General features: G+C 36.0%; 2 protein-coding genes across 4 annotated transcripts; both read left to right on the top strand.

Moving 5' to 3' along the window:
- The first annotated feature begins 3,468 nt into the window (after positions 1 to 3,468).
- LOC106662252 lies at positions 3,469 to 14,780 on the top strand. Of its 2 annotated transcripts, none has more exons than XM_014386183.2 (12): positions 3,469 to 4,142; positions 9,523 to 9,848; positions 9,913 to 10,055; positions 10,115 to 10,215; positions 10,390 to 10,476; positions 10,533 to 11,902; positions 11,976 to 12,424; positions 12,528 to 12,996; positions 13,069 to 13,282; positions 13,369 to 13,572; positions 13,645 to 13,824; positions 13,890 to 14,780. In XM_014386183.2, exons 1-12 carry the CDS (start codon positions 4,133 to 4,135, stop codon positions 14,090 to 14,092), a joined length of 3,756 nt encoding a protein of 1,251 aa, XP_014241669.1. In that variant the 5' UTR covers positions 3,469 to 4,132; the 3' UTR covers positions 14,093 to 14,780. The 2 variants fall into 2 exon arrangements, with proteins under 2 accessions (XP_014241669.1, XP_014241668.1); XM_014386182.2 differs by having other exon boundaries at positions 3,471 to 4,142; positions 10,354 to 10,476.
- Positions 14,781 to 16,304: 1,524 nt separating this feature from the next.
- Positions 16,305 to 23,271, top strand: LOC106662243 (dipeptidase 1-like). Of its 2 annotated transcripts, none has more exons than XM_014386161.2 (8): positions 16,305 to 16,464; positions 19,183 to 19,363; positions 19,654 to 19,907; positions 21,845 to 22,212; positions 22,454 to 22,541; positions 22,597 to 22,675; positions 22,907 to 23,045; positions 23,107 to 23,271. In XM_014386161.2, exons 1-8 carry the CDS (start codon positions 16,413 to 16,415, stop codon positions 23,248 to 23,250), a joined length of 1,305 nt encoding a protein of 434 aa, XP_014241647.1. In that variant the 5' UTR covers positions 16,305 to 16,412; the 3' UTR covers positions 23,251 to 23,271. The 2 variants fall into 2 exon arrangements, with proteins under 2 accessions (XP_014241647.1, XP_014241648.1); XM_014386162.2 differs by lacking the exon at positions 16,305 to 16,464 and adding an exon at positions 17,493 to 17,585.
- The last annotated feature ends 38 nt before the right edge of the window (positions 23,272 to 23,309 follow it).

Raw genomic sequence — 23,309 nt, 5'->3', positions numbered from 1 at the left:
TTTAAAAACAAAAGGTTTCAAATCATTGAAAAAATAACATTACATTCCCCCTCCAAGTATATTTTTTGGAAAGAAAAAAGTTTGAAACGATTTGATTGATTTTTAAACTAAAAATAAATTATTAAAGTTGCATTCAGATTTAAATAATTTATTAGAAGTTAATACCTGGAGATAAGTCTTACACACATTAAATTACCACCAACACTTAACTTACAAACTTGAAAGTATAATCCAAATCTTTGAGCATGCAAAAATTTTAAATTTTGTTTGTATGCATAAAAGGATTTGATTTTTCGTACCGAAGGTTTTTGAAGTTTGAAAATTTTAAAATTAGAAAAGGGCTATGAAACAAACTCGAATTAGGTGGACAGGTCACATCACAATTCTTGACAAAATAGCTCCATCTACCAGGTCATCCAGTTTTACAGACAAAAAACACACATAAGAGGAATAGTAAATATGCTTGACAAAGTAGCATTCTGGTTCATCCTATTTTACAAAAACAATGCAATGTTACACAGAACTACCAGGAAAATAAATCAGAGCTGATCATACTGCACAGTATCATCTAGACTTATTTTGATAAAATAAAACAGACCAATTACCCAATATTGTGAAAATGTCTCTGTTGGAAAATCTTACAGTAATGAAAATTCAGAGATGATCATACTAAGAATTGATCAACTCACAGACCTAACTGGAGTGCTTACAAATCCATAAACCATTCAGGTCTGAATGTATTTTTAATTTTTAAGGACTGATAAACACAGACCAGCAACATGGTGATAAGTCCCATGAGACTAGACAGACCAAAATAAATCAGAAAGCTTCATTTTACACTTCCATAACCTCATTACAATGTTTTATAAAATTGGTGATTGTCCCAGATCCATGTCTCTCTGCCGATTTTGTTACTAAAAATAAAAAAAGAAGCATCATTAATAAAATAACACACAGACAACACTATCTGAACAGTACAAGAAAAGACAGGACAGAATAAATTGAAGATGATCATATTTCACTTTCATAACCTCATAGACCAAGTGTAATGATTAATGAAATAAATAGATTATTTACTCTACTGTAAATTGATTTAAAAAAATAAATAAAAATAACATACAGATGAACCACTGAAGATGGAGAAATGTGTCAACCCATAGAAATGGTGAATGCTGGAGTGAGTGCGGTGTTAATCCTTTTTTAAAACAGATAGTTCATTAAGTAAAAATGAAAAAAACAATGAGTGAGTAAGAACTATCTTTTTTGAAAAAGGAAGTGTCAACCCTACAAGAATAGAGATACAGACCAGAGAAACGCTCACAGTTGGTATGGGAGATCTGAGGCACCTGAACCTCACCATCTCATTTTTCAGGAAAAAATTAGAAACTATTGATAATTTATTTAATAAATTTGCTGATTGTTAAAATTTCTTTTTTTTTATTCCTGCATTATCTCCCAATCAGCAACATAACTTTACAAAGAGCATTTTTGTGCTTAGTGCTTAATAATGATCATACTTCAATGTTACTTGCACATCACAAGACTAGGGAGTCTCTCTGCTGTATACGTGCTACTTGCCCTACTTGCAATCTGGTCAATACTCATTTTTTGTTTTTTGAAAATAAGAAAGCCATGGTTTTTGGTAGTGGCTTTGATTTATTTCCTTTTTAAGTATATTTTGCTTTTGAGGTATGAAATAACAGCTGATTCTGGAACTAACTCTATGATACCATACTTCTCTGATGTCTCACAGGCTTTTGACAAGGTCTGGCGTGAAGGATTCCTCAATAAATGAAAAGGAATGCTACCAAAGCAGTAAGAAGATATCCTACCTGACAGGCATTTTAGAGTCAAATAAGAAGACCAATATACAGAACTAAAAACAATAAATGGAGTGCCACAGGGTAACATACTAAGTCCATTACTTTACTTGTTATACATAAGTGATTTTCCTAGAATAGATGAGCAAAAATTGCACTGTTTGCAGATGACATAACGGTGATATCAGTATGACCGGGCATCAACCATACATCCAAAATCCTCCAAAAGGCGTATAACAGGATAAATAAATGGACCAAAAAAGTAAAATAAAATTGAGAATCAGGCTCAATCAGCATAAATTTATACAAATAAATTATAAATACAAAAAATTGGACCATGTTTCATCTTGCACATAGATGCTATTATTCAGTGATACAGTTAAATATCTGGAAATGACCTTAGAATTCAAGCTGAGATCAAAAGAACACAGAATAAAAAAGGGCAGAAATAGGTTTAAGGTATAAGATATACTGGCTGATAGGATGCAGCTCCAACCATCTATACAAAATAAAATATTGTTATACAGACAAATCCTAAGCCTATTTGAACATATGGTATTCAACTATGGGATTGTACCAAACACAATAATATCAAAATTGTAGAAACATTCCAAAATGAAACCTTATCTTTTGGTTCCCTTATCTTAAGAGGACACAGCAGAATATTTTGCTACCAAACATCAGCCTCGCCTCAGCCAGTATGAAGTGATGATGATGAGAGTAGACTAGGAAGTGATGGTTTATCTTCCCTAAGCACTGCATCCTTCTGGCATATTGTACATCAGTTCAATCTGTCGATTCAATCTTTGTTTTAAGGAGTATGAGGTCAATGACAGTCATTGCTACAATTCCATTCTTGGGGTTTCCTTCGAATCCGAGGTTATGCCTCAATTGAGCAGTTGCTGCAAAATGAGATCTTCATTAAATATGCCCATGTTGTGTAGATGTTTTCTCAGATGTCAGTGACTGATAAATAGTCCTATCATTTCTCTGAGTTCCCTCTCTAACTATAGTAGTGAGTTTGCTAGTCTTGGTGAGGGTTGTTTTAGCATACGTTTACCGTGTCTTGCACCCCTAGTGTTAATCCACTTGTCTTTTTTATATTCATTCTGTGATGTCTTTGGTTTTTTTATCAGATGAGTAGCTTCAAGGCCTATATATGGTCTTGCATATCCTCCTCTGGCCAATGTGTCTGCTTTTTTGTTACCCAAAATTCCTTTGTGTCCAGGTTGGGCCAGCATGAGAAAAAGCGACCAAACTCCTCACAAATGAAACAACGTTAGAAGGTTGAACAGAACTAGCATAGTTTTTAATTTTGCGAATAGTGAAGTATCTTATTTACCAATGGGTTTATAAGAATTTGTAAATATTTATTTATTGTACATAGAACATTGCAAAATAATGGTTGGTCTAGCAAGGCCAGTTGTAATAAATAAAAGGAAAAAAACATAAGGTGTACATGGAACACCTTTTGAGGGTATGTATTATGTTGGATTATTTTAGTATTTATTTTTAAATTTTGTAAGATATGTTAAATTAATAGAGAGATGCTAATAGAAAAGAGAAAAACCCTAGATGTTTTTTTCATTTGATATTTTCCCGGGTTTTCAGCATTTGATGTCGGAAAGAAAAAAATCCCCATTATGGTCCATTCTTAATTTTTCAAATCAGAAAATACACGCCTTGTACAAATCGTATTTTTGTATATTTTTAGTTTTTAAACTGATTTGTAGTAAAAGAGTGAAAAAAGTACAAAACGATCCAAATAACGGCGATAATCGATTTGTGGAAAATCGGTGTTTTGGTTTTAAAGCCTCTTTTCTCCGAGAGATAAAAACCGTAGAGAGCCCGAGCGCCATATTGGATCTCTCAGTCGCCCCTTCTAGCCTCCCCGACGACAGCCGGAAAACTGAAAGCTCCAAAACTCGGAAAAAAACTCCGGGATCCGGGAAAAGCCCACCTCGACCCGGACAGGTCGCCGTCCTAGAAAAGATACAAGGGCTCAGCACTTAGGAGATCCTAAAAAAAGCCCATTTGTAAAAAAAAATTCTTTCCGATCCTCGAAACCGTCGAGGAAAACTCCCCGAGAAATGCCCGGAAAACCTCTTTCCCACGACGAACGTCCTCTCTGAACCTTTAATAAATGCCATCCGCCTTGGAAAAGTCTTAAGGGAAATCTTCACCTACCCAAGTGACAGGATGTGATATCGAGTGATTTTTATTTATTTTAAAAGTGCCTATTTGTTTTTTTGTTTTTCGTCTCGTCCCATCAGACCTGGACAAATGAAAAAGGACGGGAAAGGAAAGACTTGATGTTTGAAAGTGAGTACCCGACAATTTATACCGTCTCAAAATCTCTTGTTTGTTGTACATACTTGAAAGTTTTTTTTTAAATGCGTGTTTGAAAACCAATAAAAAATCATTTCGATTTATCTTCGACCAGCAAAAGAAAATTGTTCATCGCAGACATTTGGCCTGTTCATTTCCAATTCCCGGACTGTACGTACACGCTTGGAACAATGAGTCGTGAGTTGCAGAGAAGACAATTTTTTTTATTACATTTCACCTTGGTCAAAACTGAGAATCACGCAAAAACCACGCCAGAAGCGACAAAAATACAATACCCAATTAAAAAAAGAAAAAGAGAAAAAACAATAGCATTTACACAAAACAATTCTCTCAGATACTGCGAGTTTTCATTGCAACAATCAAATCATATCTGTACATTTCTGCCAATATGACTTCACAGTATTCCAAGCATCATGATAAACCGACCGCTATTAAAAAAAACATTGATTTTCAACAATAAGAGAAGATTAAACGATAAAAACGATAATAAAGCGATATTAACCTAAATGTCTTTTAATTTTGCCATATCTTGCAATAATTAAACTTGATTGTGACAAAATAGAGTTAGTATAACAAAAGGTTTAATTGTTAATCACAAACCATTTCTTTTTCTGGCTTTTTTGTATTCCCGGTGTATTATTGTAGTTTGGTCCCTAGTCTGCCTATCCTTGCTGTTGTATTCTGTGAGAAGCGTTTGATTATTACCACCTTGTCTATGGTGATTCCTGTTTGGTCGGATCAATTTTTATGTATTGGGAGGAAAGGCAGGCTAGAACGATCGGAGTCAACCGAAGTGCATGATCATCACACCGCCGATCTCAATATGAAATCAAATTAGAAACTGAAAATGATTCAAGTCTAAAAACAATGCAACTGACATCTTTCACAAATGACACTATAATACATTGGTGTATTTGATCTTGGGTAAAAGAAAAACAAAAAACAAGGAAACATTGTTTTGATTTTGGAACATAGAAGTACAGGTAGAAAAGGTTTTTTTGGTAATTTTTGATCCTGGTCCGCATATTTTTGTTGTTTAGGTTTGTACTTTATAAAAGGACAGTTAAGGTAGCATGTATCTGACCATAACAGACTAGGCAGACCAAAATGACCAAAAATTATGAAACTACAGGCCCACCACCCAGTAAACTTCAAGGCGATATCACACAAAAACCAAACATGAAAATCGATGAAATACCTAAATAAGCATAGGAAGACGACCAGGATTGGAAATCACAAAAAAAAAAAAAAAAAAAATACAACAATCCTCTGTCTTGATTACATGTATGTAGAAAAATGTATTATTTTGGCCATTTCCGATTCTGGTCTACCAATTGTAGCTGGTTTGGTCGGATGCATACCTTAAATATTTTTTATAATACACTAACTCCTATAGACAGGCCAGGATCGGGAATGACCAAAGCAAAACATTTTTTCACCTGTAATTTCTTGACTTTGAACATTAGATATACGGGTAGGAAAATACTTTATTTTCCATTTTCTGATCCATTCAGATTTCTGATCCAAAACAGCGAGAATAGGTAGACCAAGTAGACCTCAAGAGGGTATCACACCAACAGTTAAACAACTATGAAAAACTTACACAGCGAGGATAGGCAGACCATTATCTGAAATTACAAATACTAAATATTTTTCAACAACAGATTTTCTGTCTTGTTTTGAACATTAGTTATACAGGTAGGAAAATGTTTTATTTTGTAATTTCAGATCCTGGTCTGGTCCAGTAAAGTCTTCGTCTTGGCAATTCTTTTTGAGGTCTGCAGAACCTGACATTTTGGCCGTTACCAATCGTGGTCTGCTTATTGTTTTTTTTTTCCTTTCCATTTTGCCAAGTTTAGTGATGGTTGGCCAGTTGTGTACGTTTTAACCCTCCAACACTTAGGGACTGTAATTTAAATTGGCCAAAAAATAAACTAAACATGTCAGGACTGTTTTTTTTTGTGTTCAACTAAGTCCCTAATTTTACCCCCCCCCCCCCCCAAAAAAAATAAATAAAAAAAATCCAGGCCTTCTACATCAACCTCAATTGGTAATAAATTATTTTAATGTTGATTGCGGTCTCGTACTCTGTTGTCTTTTTGAGTTTGAATATCTTTGACTATAAAATGGATAGAAAAAAGTATGTAACTTGTGATGATCGTTGAATATAATTGTGGCGTTTGTATTGGTGTTGATGGGAATATTGGTCAATGGTTGTTGGAAAGAAAACGACTTCGAATCTTTGCCAACATTTCGATTTAATTCAAATCTTTATCAAGGCATCCTGTACATATATAGTATATTATTACATTATTATTTATTATTACAGAATTACATATATATTATATACAAGAAAGCAAAAGAGCTTAACTTACCGCTTGATCTCTAAGTGTTATCTTTTTTATTTATGTTTTATTTATTTATCAATTGGCAAATGCCCAGTTAAGTAGAACAATACATGGGACATTTGCCAATTGATAAATAAATAAAACATAAATAAAAAAGATAACAGAGATCAAGTGGTAAGTTAAGCTCTTTTGTCTTCTTGTATATAATATATATGTAATTCTGTAATAATAAATAATAATGTAATAATAGTAATAATGTAATAATACTATATATGTACAGCAAGCCTGATAAAAATTTGAATTAAATCGAAACGTCGGCAAAGATTTGAAGTCGTTTTCTTTCCAACAATCATTGACTGATATTCCCATCAGCACCGATACAAACACCACAAGAAAAAAGAAAGTATCTTATTCCCTTTTTTACTTGGGCTACACTTTGCACGTCTAGGCATTATTATTAAACAATAAAAATTAGAAATTATCTGTTTGTGTTCTTGTAAGTTGTATTTGAACTCCCTTTATTATAGACAATAATAATGCAATTTATAAATAACAAGGTTATCTACCAGAAGTGTTTGATATTATTTTAGTAATATGTCAACTGTTTTAGTAATTTTACTTTAATATGTGTTTGGCACCATTGAAGTTTTTTGTTCATGTTTAGTGATTTGTAAGTAACATTTCGTGCTAAGATATATTACATGCACATTAGTAGCATAAAAAATATTAAAAATCTTTTTTGCTCAATATATTTTGGGTGCATAAATTAAATTGATATTTGAGACAAAAAAATTATATTTTCATAAGAAACTGAATTTTGGACCTGGCGTAACTTGTTTTTCAAATTTAGAATACCATTATAATATGCAGTCTATATAAATATTAAATTCCACTTATGACACTAACTTCATTGTCTCAATCAAGACCTTATATAAATATTAATTAATTAAAATAATTATTAGTGTTTTTTTTACTGGGGCTTCCGACATCTAGATCATTTCAGCCCCCACCTAAGTCTTACCCTTTCAAACACTACATTCATACATTAAAGTGTTATTATAATAATTTTTTATTATTTTTGCCCTAAACAAAAAAACAACAACATGCATTTATTGTATTAGTAGAGTACCAAAGTAATAGAAAATAAAATATTAAAATACTAAATTTCGACTATGGGCTTTGGAGGGTAAAGATATCCACACACAACTTACAACACACAACAACTCATGAATTGTCCACTTCTAGAGCATGTTTAAAAGACCAAAGAAAAGAGGATAGGCAGACAAGACATCCAACTTATTTTAAAAGTTTTCATGGGCTCTACATATTGATTTACATAATAAAAAGATATCGAACAGCTTAAGTTCTATTAAAAATAATAGAACTCACTCTACAGAATTCAAAGGTTCAATGAAAAAATTAGGCAATTTTCTATTCAGCTTCCAATACGCCAAATTTTTATCAGTCCAAAATTAATATTTGTAATGCTAAAAATACAATCTTTCACAACGAAATTAAAAAAAAAAACCTAGATGTTATTAAAACAATAATTATGCATTACAATAAGCAACGTGATGTGCCGTTTTACAAGAGATGCAGCCAACATCTTTGATTATCCTCGTTTTTGGCTATTTCATGGTTCTGTCTGTCAAAAATATTTTAGCTTTTAGCTAACCATGATCACTGGTTTGGGAAGTCTTGTTTTATTCAATTATTTTGCCTTTTTTGAGTGATTGTATTTATTTGTGGGAGTGAATAGAAGAGGAGTAGAATATCATTGTGCACCCTATGGACTTCTGCAGATCCACTGGGTGATGGAATCTCCAGCGTCAATATTGTATTAACTACATACGATAATGGACAATATTGGGGAATGAAATATTGTCCGCTATACCTTTGAAACACCAGCTATTTCTATGACCAGGGGGATTTCAAATTGACTGAGCATATTTTGCATAAGAACAAAACCTCATTTGAAACTTTTACTCTCTGACGAAGCTCATTTTTTAACAGCATTCAGTTTTGTACAAAACTCAGACCTTCTCTAAACAAATCGTCTTAAAAGAAATTTTATGCCATGTGCTAAATGTCAAGCCAACCTGAAGATTCTTTAAAATCCGTTAGCCTTAAATGAAATTTTGCAACTTCTAAGGCCTTTTCTTGGATGAGGTAGAGATAGTGGTATTTTACCAACCTGAGCAGGGCAAAACCATTCAAATACGTCCTGTTCTATGGCTGAACAATAACAAAGGAAAAAAATCTGCGAGATTTGTCATTTCCATCATACAATTTTTTAAAAAGAATTTACTTGCCTGGGTCTTTCCGATTGAAAACACCCAAGTTTTGCACACTTAGTTGTTCCCTTTCACTCACTTTAATTACATTAATTTTTTCTTTAAGTATCAAACTCACTGAAGAAGTACTTAAACACATTTGCAAAGTGGCATAATCCAAATCTAGGAATACTGGTAAAATATTTGAAGGCGAACAAAACAAACACGGGAAACGGCCATTTTTGAATGCTAACTTCTATTCTTTGGGAGTTTTAGTCAGAATACAGTTATATTGGGAGTGTCTACTTTATAGAAGATTTTAATGTAAACAAACGGCGGAAGACGCCGGGAATGAGAATTTAAGGATTTCAGTTCAAGGGAGGTGTCTGCTTTTTAGAAGTGTCAGTTAAGGGAAGTTACACGAAAGTGCTTTGCTGTGGCTCGATCAACTATTATCATCATCATATTATTACTGTTTTACAAAATAACATACAGACCCAAATGGGCATAGTAACCAACCAATGATAGGTAGACCAGGATAGCAGTAGATCAAGCTACAACTTTACTTTATACTTACCTAAGGCAAAAAATGAAAAATAACGCCCTCTTAATTTTTCTTTATTTTCACAAGCACATCATTGATTATAATAAAAGCTGTTATTCAAACATAGAGATAAAATAAAGTTAAATGTACTTCCAACAACTGACCAGTTTTTATTATTGTTTTTCAAGGGAATATAATGACGGACAACCGTGGGTACAACCCTGAGACGAGCAATCACATCCAGCAACATTCCCAACACCAACACCAGCAGCAGGTTCCCACTCTGCTCCAACAGCACTTCCCAGTCTGCTTTGTCTGCGGGTCTACTGGGCACTCAGAGGAGTACCAGCTGAAGTCCACTCCAGGTTCAAGAACTTTGATCGCAGGTGTAGAGCTCGAGGAGCCTTTTTTCCCCTTTCTCGAAGGTCACTCGCCTCCTGCAGGGTACAGACGATCTTCTCATAGAGAAACCACCTTCAGAGCGTGTTATCTCTGCTATAGTCTTCTCACACAGGTAATCAAAACTTAAAAATTTTAAAAAATATTCTTTTATAATTTTAATTGTTATTGTTTTATAGCAATGGGAGAAGTACCAGAAGGAGAATACACCACACTCGAGGCGAATCTATTGGCTCAAAAGGGTCGACAATGGTCCTTACACTGGTGCGGAAGTCGGTTCTCAGGACTACCCCTCTCCAGACATCATGGGTCACATGTTCAGGTGTGATATAGTGTTAATCCAGTCTTAATTAATCTTTTTAATCATTTTTAATTTCTCAGGGATTCTGGAATATCAAGTCTGGAAGAAAGTACGCCTAACTCATTTGACCCACGTCAATCACCGTCCATATCTGCAGCAAATGGCGGCAGCTCAAATCCAGGTAATGCTAGTAAACTGTACACTGCTTTAAATATTCTTTATTCCTTTAAGTTTTTATTTTTCATTTTTTCTTTTTTCTTTTTTGTTTTTTTGTTGCCTTCCCCTTCTCCCAATCACCTCTTCAAACATCTATATTCAGGGAGTTATACAAGCTCAAGCGGTACCGATATTTTAGATCTTTCGATGCCGAACAAGAACTCAAAAACTCAGGTCTGCTATGTCTGTGGTGAGGAATACTCAAGAGGTTCATTGGCTCATATTGGTTAGTAAATAAGTTATTTTTTGTAGACATTTTTTAAAATAAATTTTTTCCTCCAGGTGCCAAGCCTCTTTCGAATCAACCTTATTTCCCATCATTGATGCTCCATTCAAGACCACCTAGGTCACGCCCGATGGATTCTACAGGCCGTGTACTTGCTTGTGCTCCTTGCCAACAGCATCTCCTTCACCAGTGGAATGCATACCAGGCAAGCAACGTAGCGCACAATGATCGTCATTACACCCTGAGAAAACGGTCTTCACCGGCACAGGAGACTTTCGTGTGCTATACCTGCGGTCTCGAGTACCCATCTAGTTCTTCACGGACCATGCACACACAACCTAATTCAAACGGGGCGATTTATTATCCATTTATAGCAGGTCTTGGAACTCCGTTGAAAGCGAGGCCGATCACGCCTCAAGGCAGTGTGGAAGTTTGTAGCATTTGTTACAAGTCGATACCACAAAAGCACCAAGGTTACCCAAGCCCACAACAGGACAAGAAGAAATCTGATATAAGATTCAAGCCGTACGAAATGAAACCTGCTCCTAAATCTGAAGATTACCCAAGTTCTAGCACTTATTTGTGCCCTAGTTGTATGCTTTTAGTACCAAGAAATGAGACTGATTGGGTACCAACTGCCCCGGAAGGAATAAACTCGCATGCTATGCATTTCCCATGTCTTCGTCCATTGCTATCGACTGCTGATTGTGTCGATTCAACTGGGAGAGTTTTAATATGCAATAAATGTCTTGGTAGGCTTGCCACTCAGTGGGATCTTATGGAAGCGGAAAGAGTTCCTCTTGAAGCGAGAAAATACGAGCTTCCTAGGAATGTGAGTAATGGTAGTCCGGTTCTTCATCAAGGGTCATCTATTTATTGCTTCCTTTGTGGCCTCCATTCAGATTTGACCCTTGCAAGAGTAATATACTCAAGACCCCAAGGCAGAAATGCTCCGTATTTTCCTGCTCTTCTTCGTCACCAAAGTCAGTCAAATACCGAACAACTGCGAGAAGACGGGTCTGCACTCGTGTGCACATTTTGTTACCATACTGTATTAGCTCAGTGGCGAAGGAGTCCAAACATAAGCCCCGAGACTAAGCAGTACAACTGGCATGATTATATCTGCTACGTATGCGGCATCACAACATATCGGAGACGAGTACGGGCGCTCCCTGTGAAAGACTTTCCCTTTCTTCGATATCATAGGCAACCGGAAAGATCACTTCTTCTTGAGAATGGTGATCTTGCCGTAGTTTGTCTGGACTGTTATGAGACACTAAGGTCACAATCGCTTGAATATGAGCGCTGGGGTCTGCCACCGGATAAGAGACAGTACAACTGGATTCCACAACCTCCACCACCAGAAGATTCACCAGATGTCCTTGTCGCCAGGTTACCATCGGGCCACCGCCATGGAAATGCTTCTGTTAGTATTATGTTCCTACCTTTAATTTAATAACAAGGATATTGAAATAACAATAAATATATTTTGTTAACAGGTTTCATCATCTATTCCTCCGAGCAGATCCACATCAGTACAGCCAAAGAAAGCGATTCCAAATCAAGTGAAACCACCTGATAAGCGTGTCCCACAAGTGTCGAAGCAACTCGAAGGACCATCACCGAAGGGGAAAAGCAGCCAGCGTTCAGCCCAAGCACAACTCCCTTCGACTCCCACACCTCATCCTCAACAGGGTCGATCCTTCGCCGCGTTCCTCCGCAACCTTGCCAGCAAGCAAAGTTCGGAAATTGAAGAGAGAACGAGTCCAAAACGAGCACCCCCGCAACTACTACGACCTCAGTCTCCACCTAACAACAAACTTCATGAAAAGGATACTGCGCCACGCAGCGGGTTTCAACCGTACAGGCCACAAGATTCAAGAATGCCCCACTTGAGCATACCTATCGAGTACCCTTACCAGCACTTGTATCCACAACACGTCTACAGGTAAATTTTTAATTTTATTTTTAAAGAAGGTGACAGGATAATTCAGTTTCAAATGACTTCTATATTTCATTAGTATTTCATTAATAAGTCCATTATTTTAAAGGCTAGAGGAACAACTTTACCTTGAGCGTTGTGGGCTTGGTGTATATCCGCCTTACCATGCTCCTGCTTCTTTATACCCTCTCATGCCATCGCCACTCCTCTTACCACCAGCGTCTCTCCATGAGCGTATCAAAATAGAAGAGGAGCACAGGCTACGAGAACAGGAGAGACGTGAAAAGAGTAAGAGAAGCCCGAGAGCATCTCCTTCGCACTCCACTGACTCCAGAAAAGCTCTGCAGCAACCACAGGTACAACCTCAACATCAACAACAACAGCAGCCACAACAACAACAACAGCAACAACAACCACCACCACCTCGATTTGTGAGACCATTTGAGGACTACCCAGGGCCCCAACGTCGCCTGAGCCCACCTCCACAGATAACAAAGGTTGAGGAAAGAACTTATGATGTTGCAGTTTCTATTGTGGATCAATATTTACAGATCTGGCCTGCTCGTACTTCATCTCCGGTAATCTTTCAATATAAATCTTTGCCTTGTGAATTTTTTAAATTATTTTAGTCTAATGGTTTTTTTTGCAAGGTTGTCTCATGGCTTGACGAACAGAAAGCACGAGGAGAACAGACTACACCATCTCCGAGTTCACCTGACGGTCCAACATTAGATGGAGAAAAGCAACCGCTTGTAGATGTCGAGCCTCTTATACTCTCCGGGCCACCTGCACCTTTAGAAACTGCCGAAGACAAACTGACGTCCCTCAGATCATTCGGACTTGTCACTGCCAGGGAGAAATCCGGTAGATAATTTGATTTGATCATTTTGTTTCATTTTATATTTAGAATTGTTATATTTTTTATTGTTTATGGTTTTTTTCCCCTCCAGATGTGGAGCTGGGCAAACTTCTGCGAATGAGGGTTCTGCCTGAGATGATAGTAGAGCCTTCAGAAGCAGAGGAGGCAAGGCCAGAGTCGCCTGTAGACCTCCCCATACCCCGTCCAATGGCCGAAGACCTGGGTGATATCAGGCATAAGGTGGATTTTCTCAACAATCTAGGACTTGCGTTCTTTGAGAAGGAACGTGCTCAAGGTGATATAAATTTCAATTTGTATTTTACCAATTGTCGTTTTTAAAATGTTTAATGTTTTATTTTTTAAGCAGAAAGGGAAATCATTTGGGCAGAAGTTCTTTCCGAGAGAAGGCGGAAGGGGCGGATTAACCCGCTCCTCGTCTATTTCGAGTCGTGCCAAGATTCCTTCGATAAGCCCCTCGAAGACACCGAGATTGTCAAATGGCAAGGAATCGAAGCGATAATAGAATCCTATGCTAACTATGATATCGGTGAGTGAATTCCCGGTATTTACGATATGATTATGCTGATCCTATTTTTTTAAAATATATTCCAGAAAGAGAAAGGGAAAGGGAGATTTTAAAAAAACAGTTGGAGTCGAACGAATGTTTTTATTCGAAACTGAGGGAGGAAGCAAAACAGCTCGAATCACGCCGAATGTCTCTCAAACAACTCTCAGAAAAACTGTCATCGGAAAGGGCCGATATTGAAGGGAAAATTGAGAACCTCAGGAACCTTGCCATGAAACTTGAGTCTTAATAATTGACTTTTTAATTTCTCTTTTAATTAAAACGACAAAAAAAAATTTCTTTATTATTTCATTGAGAAGTTCAATGAATCATCATACCGGTTAAACATGATCGATTACATTTTGCCATATTAATGTCTTTCATGTTTGAATTTAAAAAAGTCATAAAAGTATGCATTGATCTTGTTTGGGTTCTCAAATACTTGTTACATTAAAAAATATTACATAAAATAATTACTTGAAATAATTTTATCATTAATGAGATGATAAAGGTACTGTTAGAAATGAAATCAATGAAAATGTACCTTGTAACACATCCACATCTTCACTTTTAAGTGGGGAACATACCCGATGTAACCGCAACGCGACGTGACCCGAAGCCACCTGACACAATCCAATTTCCAATTTTCCGTAAAATTATATTATCCCCGTGCACATCCGCCCAACACCATGCAACACAATCCAACTCTACGCAACGCGATGCAACCAAGTTCCCCTGTCCAGATTTTTGTCGAGTAGCATTGAATACAGTAGAAGACAAAAAACCGGATACTCCTATTTTTTATAGTTATTTTACACTATATGTATTTCTGTTGTTATATCGTTTCAACATGCTTATTTTAATGTAAAAAAAAAGTTATTTAATTATGATGTTTGGCAAAAAATTTATCCAAATAACGGAATACCATTTATTGATTAACGAACAATTTATTACAAGGTTTCACTCATAATAATGCATTAAGAGCAAAAATGGTGTAGTGTTGTGATACACGCTGTGCGACTGTATGTGGCGTGCGCTTGATGTTGAACAGAAGTGCACACCTTATCAAAACGTCAAAACGAGCGTCAGGTCATGTCGTGTTGCGTTGCATCGGGTAAGTGTGCTCTCCGCTCTACTCTAAATTTTATATCATGTATTTCTAGAGATTTTACGTTGAAATCGAAACTGTTTAATGTCTTACATTTTCACGATGTTTTTTGAAGCGTTAAACTGATCAACCTTACACTGCATACTTTTTGACGGTTGATATCAATTCTGACAAAAAGCGATGAAAGAAAAATGGCAAGCCTTTCGGGAGGAAAATATTCCTTTTGTTGACCATTATGGATTATTTTTTAAAATTTTAATTTTTCTAAAATAAGATAAAGTTACCATTTATCAACTTTCCTTATTTTATAATTAATTTCACCATTGAATTTTGATTTAGTGGTAATAGCTTATTATTTATGTAAATATACTATTAAAAAAATAATAATAATAAAAACCAAAGCCTTTCGTAACTAAAGATAATTCACTTTTCTTCCCCCCCCAGAAAATTAGTTTTTTATTTAATTATTTTTGTAGCTCATTAAATTCATTGTATTTAATGTCCCTTTGAACCCACAATAAAGGAAAATAAATGCAAAACATTCCTTTAACATTAATTTAATTTTTTTTTTTAGAAAAAAAGGATAATTTTCATTAATTTGATATGATTTATTTATTCTTTTATTTATAATTAATTTATCCTGATTGACTTGTAATTATTATAGATAAGTGACTATTATTAATTATAAATTTATACAATATATACCTGCATTTATACATAAAATATATATGTATACATATTATATTAATGAAGAAAAAATGAAATAAAACAGTTTATATATCATTATAAATATGTAAATAGATGCGAAAAAAATTTTGGTCGAACCTTTTTAGGTCTTGTGTTTTCTCAATTGGGAAAATTTAATAAACATGTGATGTGTTCAAGATTTGTATTTCAATTGTAAAATATCGATTATTGAACATTAATTATATTTAATCGATGATGATTAATTTATATACATAACAACCCAAGAGTAAAATTAAAAAAAATATCCAAAAAAATATGGTTCAATAAAGAAAATTTTGAACAGTTTGTATTTGTGATTTTCTTTGTTTTTTGTTTTTAAACTTTCCCAATACACCCTGAATTTTAACTATGTATATGTGACAATAATTTTAAACAGAGAAAAAATTATGGACATTGACCCAAAATATCAACCAATGAAGTATTAGTGGACAAAAAACAAAACGCTTATTCAAGCATGTCTGCCTTTTTTTTCTTACAATCACAATTTTCACTGAATTTTGTAAATTCCGCCTATTAGCAAAGTTAAGCGAGCCCGGTTTGAAATTGGGCACAAAATCAATTCGGAATCGTCGCGATAAGGGTCATACAACCGCAAGCCGTACTTACACATCACACCTGAGATAAGATTAGCTCCTCCCTTGTTGGTTTTAAAGGACTGAGTTTTTTCCTTTGCTAGATTTTACACGTCACACTTTCAGCCTTACAAGGGAAAAAAATGCCCTTCTGTTCCGATTTATGTCAGGGCTTGCTCGCCAGCACAAGAGAATGTAAGTAAAAAACTTTTTACATTTTTGCGTAAGCAAAACTATTGTGTTCAGTATACTTTGCCGAAGGAAATATTTTTCTTGCTTACTGCAAGTTTATTTATTATGAAACCTCTTATTTAGACAGAACAACTTTAGATAATTTTAAATAATTCAATTGGTATTTATAATGCATAATACTTGATTTGTAAGGCAATTGAATTCTTAATTTTTTATTTTAAAAAAAGATGAAATTAAGCAGGTCAAACCTAGAAAAAGTACAATAATTAAATCTTGAAAATTTATATCAATCTAGCCATTGTAAAAACTAAATTGTGAAGAACCTACGAGACAGATTAAACCAGTGAGAATAGAGAGAGACCAAAATGATTGGAGAAACTTACAAAAGGACTCTACTGAAAAAAATAAAACAAAAACAACTCTTGGACAAAGCGTTGAAAATGGCCAAATACTAAACTCTGTTGACGAAATATCAACATTCAGTTTGGGGCTGAAATTGATCAAATATAATGATATTAATGTACTTTTAAAACTTTGTGAGGTGAGATGCTAGGTACTAGGTAGCTAGTTAGCTAGGTTCGCCAAATTGACATCATCAATGGTTGGTCTGTGTATTATTCTGACATCCATGTCTTTCTATATATACTTCTTAAAATTTTTTTTCAGAATGTTACAATAGTTGGATAAAACAATTTCTCTAGGACTAAACTGCGTTTGTACAATTGTTTTAAAAAGAACAAGCCTGGCAAGCTAATGTACAAACCAACCAATGACGATGGCGGTACAGTATAATACATCTGATATGAAAAGTCCGAGAATATTAATACTCAGAACAGGATTGTCAGAGATGATCAAACTACCTTTTTGTATTATTTAATTATGCAATTGTATTTAAGTGTCACAGATAAATTTGTTGTTTAATTTTCTCTTATCATCCTGGTTCATCTAATCTCGCTGAGTTTATCTGTCAGAAGTGTTTCAACATTTGGTAATTTCCAGTCTTGGATTAATGGGTATTGAGTAATACCCTGTTAAGGGACACAACTGGCATAGAAACACACAGACCGACCACTAAAGACAGTGAACTGACGAAAGCATCTAACAGTCCAAAACAGCAAGAATAGGTAGTCCAGGATGATCATTTTGGCTGGTTTTGGTCTGTCAGAAGTGTTTCAACATTTTGTAGTCTCCAGAGTTGTATTAGTGGGTGTCACATTTTGCCATCTTCAGTGGTTGGTCTGTGTGTTATTGCTTCAGTTGTGTCCTTTGACAAGGAAATCACCAAGAAACCTTCCACTAGAGCTTACCAAATGCTGAAACACATCTGAAAAAGCAAAAAATGAGAACATAAAGATCAAGATGATCATTCTCGCTGGTTTTGGTCGGACGGATGCGCTTGAGATTTTTGCCATCTTCAGTGGTTGGTCTGTTTGTTATTGTGTCAGATGGGCCCTTTTACAAGGTATCAAACCTTCTGCTGGAGATTACCACATGTTAAACACTCTGACATATTAAACCTGTGAGAAAAGGCATATAAGGAGTTGGTCTGTTAGAAGTGTTTCAGCATTTGGTTTTCTCCAGAGGTGGGTAAGTGGGTGTCGATACCTTGTCAAAAGACCAAACTGACATAATAATGCGCAGACCAACCACTGAAGATGGCAAAAATCTCAAGTGCATCCGTCAGATCAAAACCAGCGAGAATGATCATCTTGATCTGTATGTTCTCATTTTTTGCTTTTTCAGAAGTGTTTCAGCATTTGGTAAGCTCCAGTGGAAGTTTTCTTGGTATGGATTCCTTGTCAAAGGACACAACTGATACCACAACATACAGATCAACCACTGAAGATGGCAAAATTGCTAAAATGCGTCTGACAGACCAAAAATATCAGAAAAGGCATACCAGGAGGAAAATTCTGCTGGTTTGGTCTGTTAGAAGTATGTCAGCATTTGTTTTACTCCAGAGGTGGGTACTGATGATACCTTGTCAATGGACCCAACTGACTTAATAAACAGACCTACCACTGAAGATGGCGAAAATCCAAAGCGCGTCAATTCTGTTCATTATGGTCTGTATTTTCTAACTGTTTTGGTCTTTCAGAAGTGTTTCAGGATTTGGTAATATTCATCGAAAGATTTGTTATGCATACGTTGTAAAAGGACACTTCTGACAAAATGAAACACAAACCAACCAATACAAAGACAATATTCCAAAACGCGTCTGGTAGACAAAACCAGAAACGTATGTTTCTCAGTGACTTGTCGTTCATAATTTGTTGAAGTCGTGAGGAGCGGTCAAGAATGAGGTAGTTTAGAAAAACACCTTTTTCATTTGTTTGTCGACGTTTCGACCTTCATTCGGGTCATCGTCAGGGCATAAAGTGTGGTGCTATTCTTTTAGTGTCATATTGGTGTTGTGTGAAAGTGTTGTGTCACAAAACAAATATTACACCACAAGAATAGCACACTTTATGCCCCGAAGATGACCCGTATAAAGGTCGAAACGTTGGCAAAAAAATGAAAAAGGTATTTTTCTAAACTATCTCATTCTTGACTGCTCCTCACGACTTCAACAAATTACTAAACCAGAAAGTTGTTGATGATCAAATTACACTGAAAATTTTTTCAATTAAAAATATATGCATAAAGCCTATTTCAAATATGTGTCACACATCTGAATGCCCATAATGGAACAACTGCAAATAAGTAAACCGATTTTTGTAGGTATGTCTGCACCCTTGACGCGGAAGAAAATGATGGTGCTAGGAGGCATCATAGTCTTCCTCATCATATTCATCATAATCCTCATCGCTACTTTGTCGGGCGGCGACGACGGAGGAGGAGGAGGAAGTCCCCAATTCAAAACGGGAGGTGACGTTATATTGAAAGTCCCACTCGTCGTCGGGTAAGGGTCTGAGGACTCAATTTCTTCGTTTTTGTTGTTGTTTAATATGTTTAAACTAATGATTAACTAATATATGTTTAAATCAATGACTCAGTTTATTTGGTCCAGTTGAATGAATAAAATGATGATTTTGCTGTAAATAAGCATTTCTTGTAAGAACTTCTAAACTTAAATGTCATAGAGGTTTGTCTTACTGCGAAGGCTGGTCCGACTTTTGTTTATGTGAAAACATGAAAACATGGTTTATATTTGAAATTATATGATGTATTGATTGGAATTTCTCTTCAAAGGCGGAACGGACTTCCTTACCAGCTCAAGACGAAGTTGAACGACCAGCTCAAGAACGTCAACTTCAGCCAACGTCTACCCGATGGCGATCCGTCAGCGATGCGAACCGGTCATGTCGGCGTACAGATCTGGACGGTCGGTGTCAACTGCACTGCGACACAGTACAAAGACACAATTCCGCAGATTCTCGAACAAATCGACGTACTCAAGAGGTACACGAAGATCATGAACTTCACGATTGCCACAGAACCGACAGGTAAACCAAACAAAATCCATTTTTTTAATATTTAAACACAACTGTTTATTATTTTATTTGTTGATTAGATTTATCACATAAGAGTATTATTCGTCTCGGGTTAGACCTTGACCATCCCGGGTCATTGACGGTTTATCTTCATATCCCATAGGATGAAATATAAAAGCTAAGCATAATTCTTTACCATTCACTCCAGTAGTTCTAGATATTCCATTATTACTGACCCTAAAAAGGACAACTGTGTTTAGCACTTGTACATAAAATATCGATCTGGAATGAGGTCCTATAACAGACAGTAGAATCAAATTCATCATTATGTAGTCTCGTATATGCAGTATTTAGGGAAGAAACTTAAGTCAATCTCTTAAAAAATCCATGAAGTATGAGATTTTACCGAATATTGTATTGAAAATTAGGCGATGATGATTGATATCTAAGGTCAAAAGCAAGATCTTGGGCAGATGGATTTTCTCCCTGTTTTAAGGTAATATTATGAAAACAATGTTGCTGTTCGTTTGGAAGAGCTTTTGATAGGGTCTGGCATCCGGATTTGCTGTGGAAGCTCAAGAGCATCCTTCCCTTCACCAACTTCCGATCATACCTGATTGACCCCTTCTGTTAGGTTAGCAGGGAACATCTTTCTCTGATTACTATCCTGTTAAGGCTGGCGTCCCACAGGGGAGTACTCTTGTTTCCATACTTTATTCCATCTTTATTCTTATACTACTCCCTACCCATCCCGACACATCCAGTCACACTTCTGAGGTTGATACTGCTTATTCTATTCTCTAATAAAGATCTCGTCCTCTCACATCGCTCTTACAGGTTCACCTAATCGAGATAGAACCTAGAAAAATAAATTTAGACAAAAGCCAGCATATAACGTTTACTCTCCACCACTATACTTAAATCATACACCTCTTCGTATGGTTAATCACATCACGTACCTCAGGCTGTATATATTCAAAAGACTGACTTAGAATCCACAGACAAGAATAAAAAGCAGGAGCTTCACATCAAACGACTGATATACGAGACGATAATTAAATCCATTTGGACATACGGCATTGAACTGTCGAGTTTAGCTAAACATTACAACTATCATCGCATCCCGATTTCCCAATCCAAAATCCTACGAAAAATCGTGAACGCTCTCTTCTACATATCTAATCACACAATTAAAATTTCTTTTCGATATGGATTTACGACAAATTGTCATGTTACAATCTTGAGTCAACTATGAGAGAGTTCCGTTCCGTCAAGTCGCTCGGAAGTTCGAAGGTTTTCATCGGATTCCTATCACGTTTACCTTATTGTCCAGATCTAGTTTCGATTTATCGTTAAAATTTTGGAGAAGCTTTATGAAGCAGAAGCAGTTTATCGACTGCCATCTCAAAATCTGGTCGGACTCAGGTGCTAGCATCGAATCGGACACCTGGGTAAAAGATAACTTACGACAGTGGAACACAATAAGCTATTATTTTGCATTTTACAATAGAAGATGTATTGCTCCCAAAAATGGGAACAAAGTACTCACAGAACAGTTTTTCAACAAACCCAGGCAGGGACAGAAAAAAACCAAATTTATCTTCTGTTTCTCTTCGGATTAATGTTATAATCCTAAACCATCATTTCGAATTAATAAGATTTTCCATTTGAAGGGATTCGGTTAATCTAGGTCATCACATACAATTACTTTTAATAAATTATTGAACGATTTATATAAATATTTACAAAAAGGACATGAATGGAAAATCCGACCTTAATGGGATTTAATTGGCGTTAAAAATCTTTGTTCAGACAAATGAGAAAACCAGGTCACTTAACGAAACGTACTGAGAAGATCGATTTTAAAAATTATATATGGCTCTAATTTTATTAGCTTTACTATTAATAATTGAAGAATTGATTATACATTGAAAGAAATTTTTTTATAGATTTGAATACCGCAAAACCTGGGAGTGTGGTGGGTCTGGTGGGACTGGACGGCGCATACGTGCTCGACTCTCGCCCGGCGATGCTCCGCACATATCACGAGCTAGGGGTCCGCGTCATCTCGCTGGCCAACATTTGCGAAACTCCCTGGACCAAGATGGCCGGTCCAAACGTGTTGAGCCCTTTCGCAAAAGCGGTCGTGGAAGAGGCGAACAACCTCGGAGTCATGATCGATCTCACCGGGACGAGCAAGGAGTTGCAGCTGGCGGTTATGAACGTCTCGAGGTCTCCGGTCGTATTCACGGCTTCCAATTACAACGATTTGGTCAAAAACAGTCTGAATGTTGGAAACGAGACCCTCGATCTAATAGTAAGTGAATGTTTTTCTTTTAGGGTCTGACAGTACCATGGTATGGTCTGATGTCTCTAGGAGTTTCTAGTAGGTCTGGGAGGTTTTGTAGGAGTTTTAAAGGTAGAGCTGGGATAGAATCTGTATTAATGGATTAAGCTGAAATTTACCTCGAACTGCCAAGGGCGTAGGGCATTGAAGCCATCAATCCTTACAGAACGACTACTTACACGTACTTGTTTGATTTGTTTTTATATTTCAGAAAAAAACGAACAGTTTGCTCATGATCTCATTGTCCGAAGAACAGATTTGCACCAAGGACCAAACGTGCAACGTTGATCAGGTGGTCGGTGAGTAGATTTCTTGTTGAGAATCTGTCTAAAGTTACCATTCTTTTCATTGTAGCCATGTTCGCCGCCTTGAAGACCCATGTCGAGGCGAAAAATCTGGGAATTGGAGGAGGATTCGGATACGATGGAAAGGGGTAAAGCAAACTTTTTGTGAGGATTTGTTGTTTATAACTCCATCCATTTTATTGTACTCCCGAAAGGATTTTTGGTCTGATTTTGACTAGATACAACCGCAAGATTTGGGCTTATTATTATAAATATACTTTTGTTAGCCCAAAAATGGAAATGGAGAATCTGATCTTAAAGTTTATAAAATTATCAATGTTTTTATTTTGGTTTGATTTATCGAACTGAACTTTTTTCAGCTTCGCTGTCACCGGCGCGACGTCGTTTTCAGCACTTTTTGATTCGCTCCATTCTAAAGGTCCAAAGTTCAGCTTTGAAGATCTGAAATTGATCGCATATACAAACTTCGCGAATCTGTTCAGATCGGTCAAAAACAAAGTAAGAGGACTTATGCATTTTTGTTTTGTTAACTTATTTCAATTTATTTATTTTTTTTAAGGCGAATCTTAAAGCGGATCCTCTAGAGTTCTACGTGCCGAGCACGGATTACCCTGACGGTGCCATGAAGTGTATCTCAGATTTCGATATTAGGTTTCCAAATTCTACTAAACCGACTGAAAAGCCCCCCAAACAATTGGACTGAACTAAAAAAAAAATCAGAAATAATAAACTTTTCCGAGATATTAACAATAATAATAATTT

Source organism: Cimex lectularius, unplaced genomic scaffold (genome assembly GCF_000648675.2).
Source record: "Cimex lectularius strain Harlan isolate CLEC.00 unplaced genomic scaffold, Clec_2.1 scaffold3, whole genome shotgun sequence".
Lineage (NCBI taxonomy): Eukaryota > Metazoa > Arthropoda > Insecta > Hemiptera > Cimicidae > Cimex > Cimex lectularius.
Note: the sequence above shows the minus strand (reverse complement) of the source record. Positions and strands in the feature narration are given on the sequence as shown.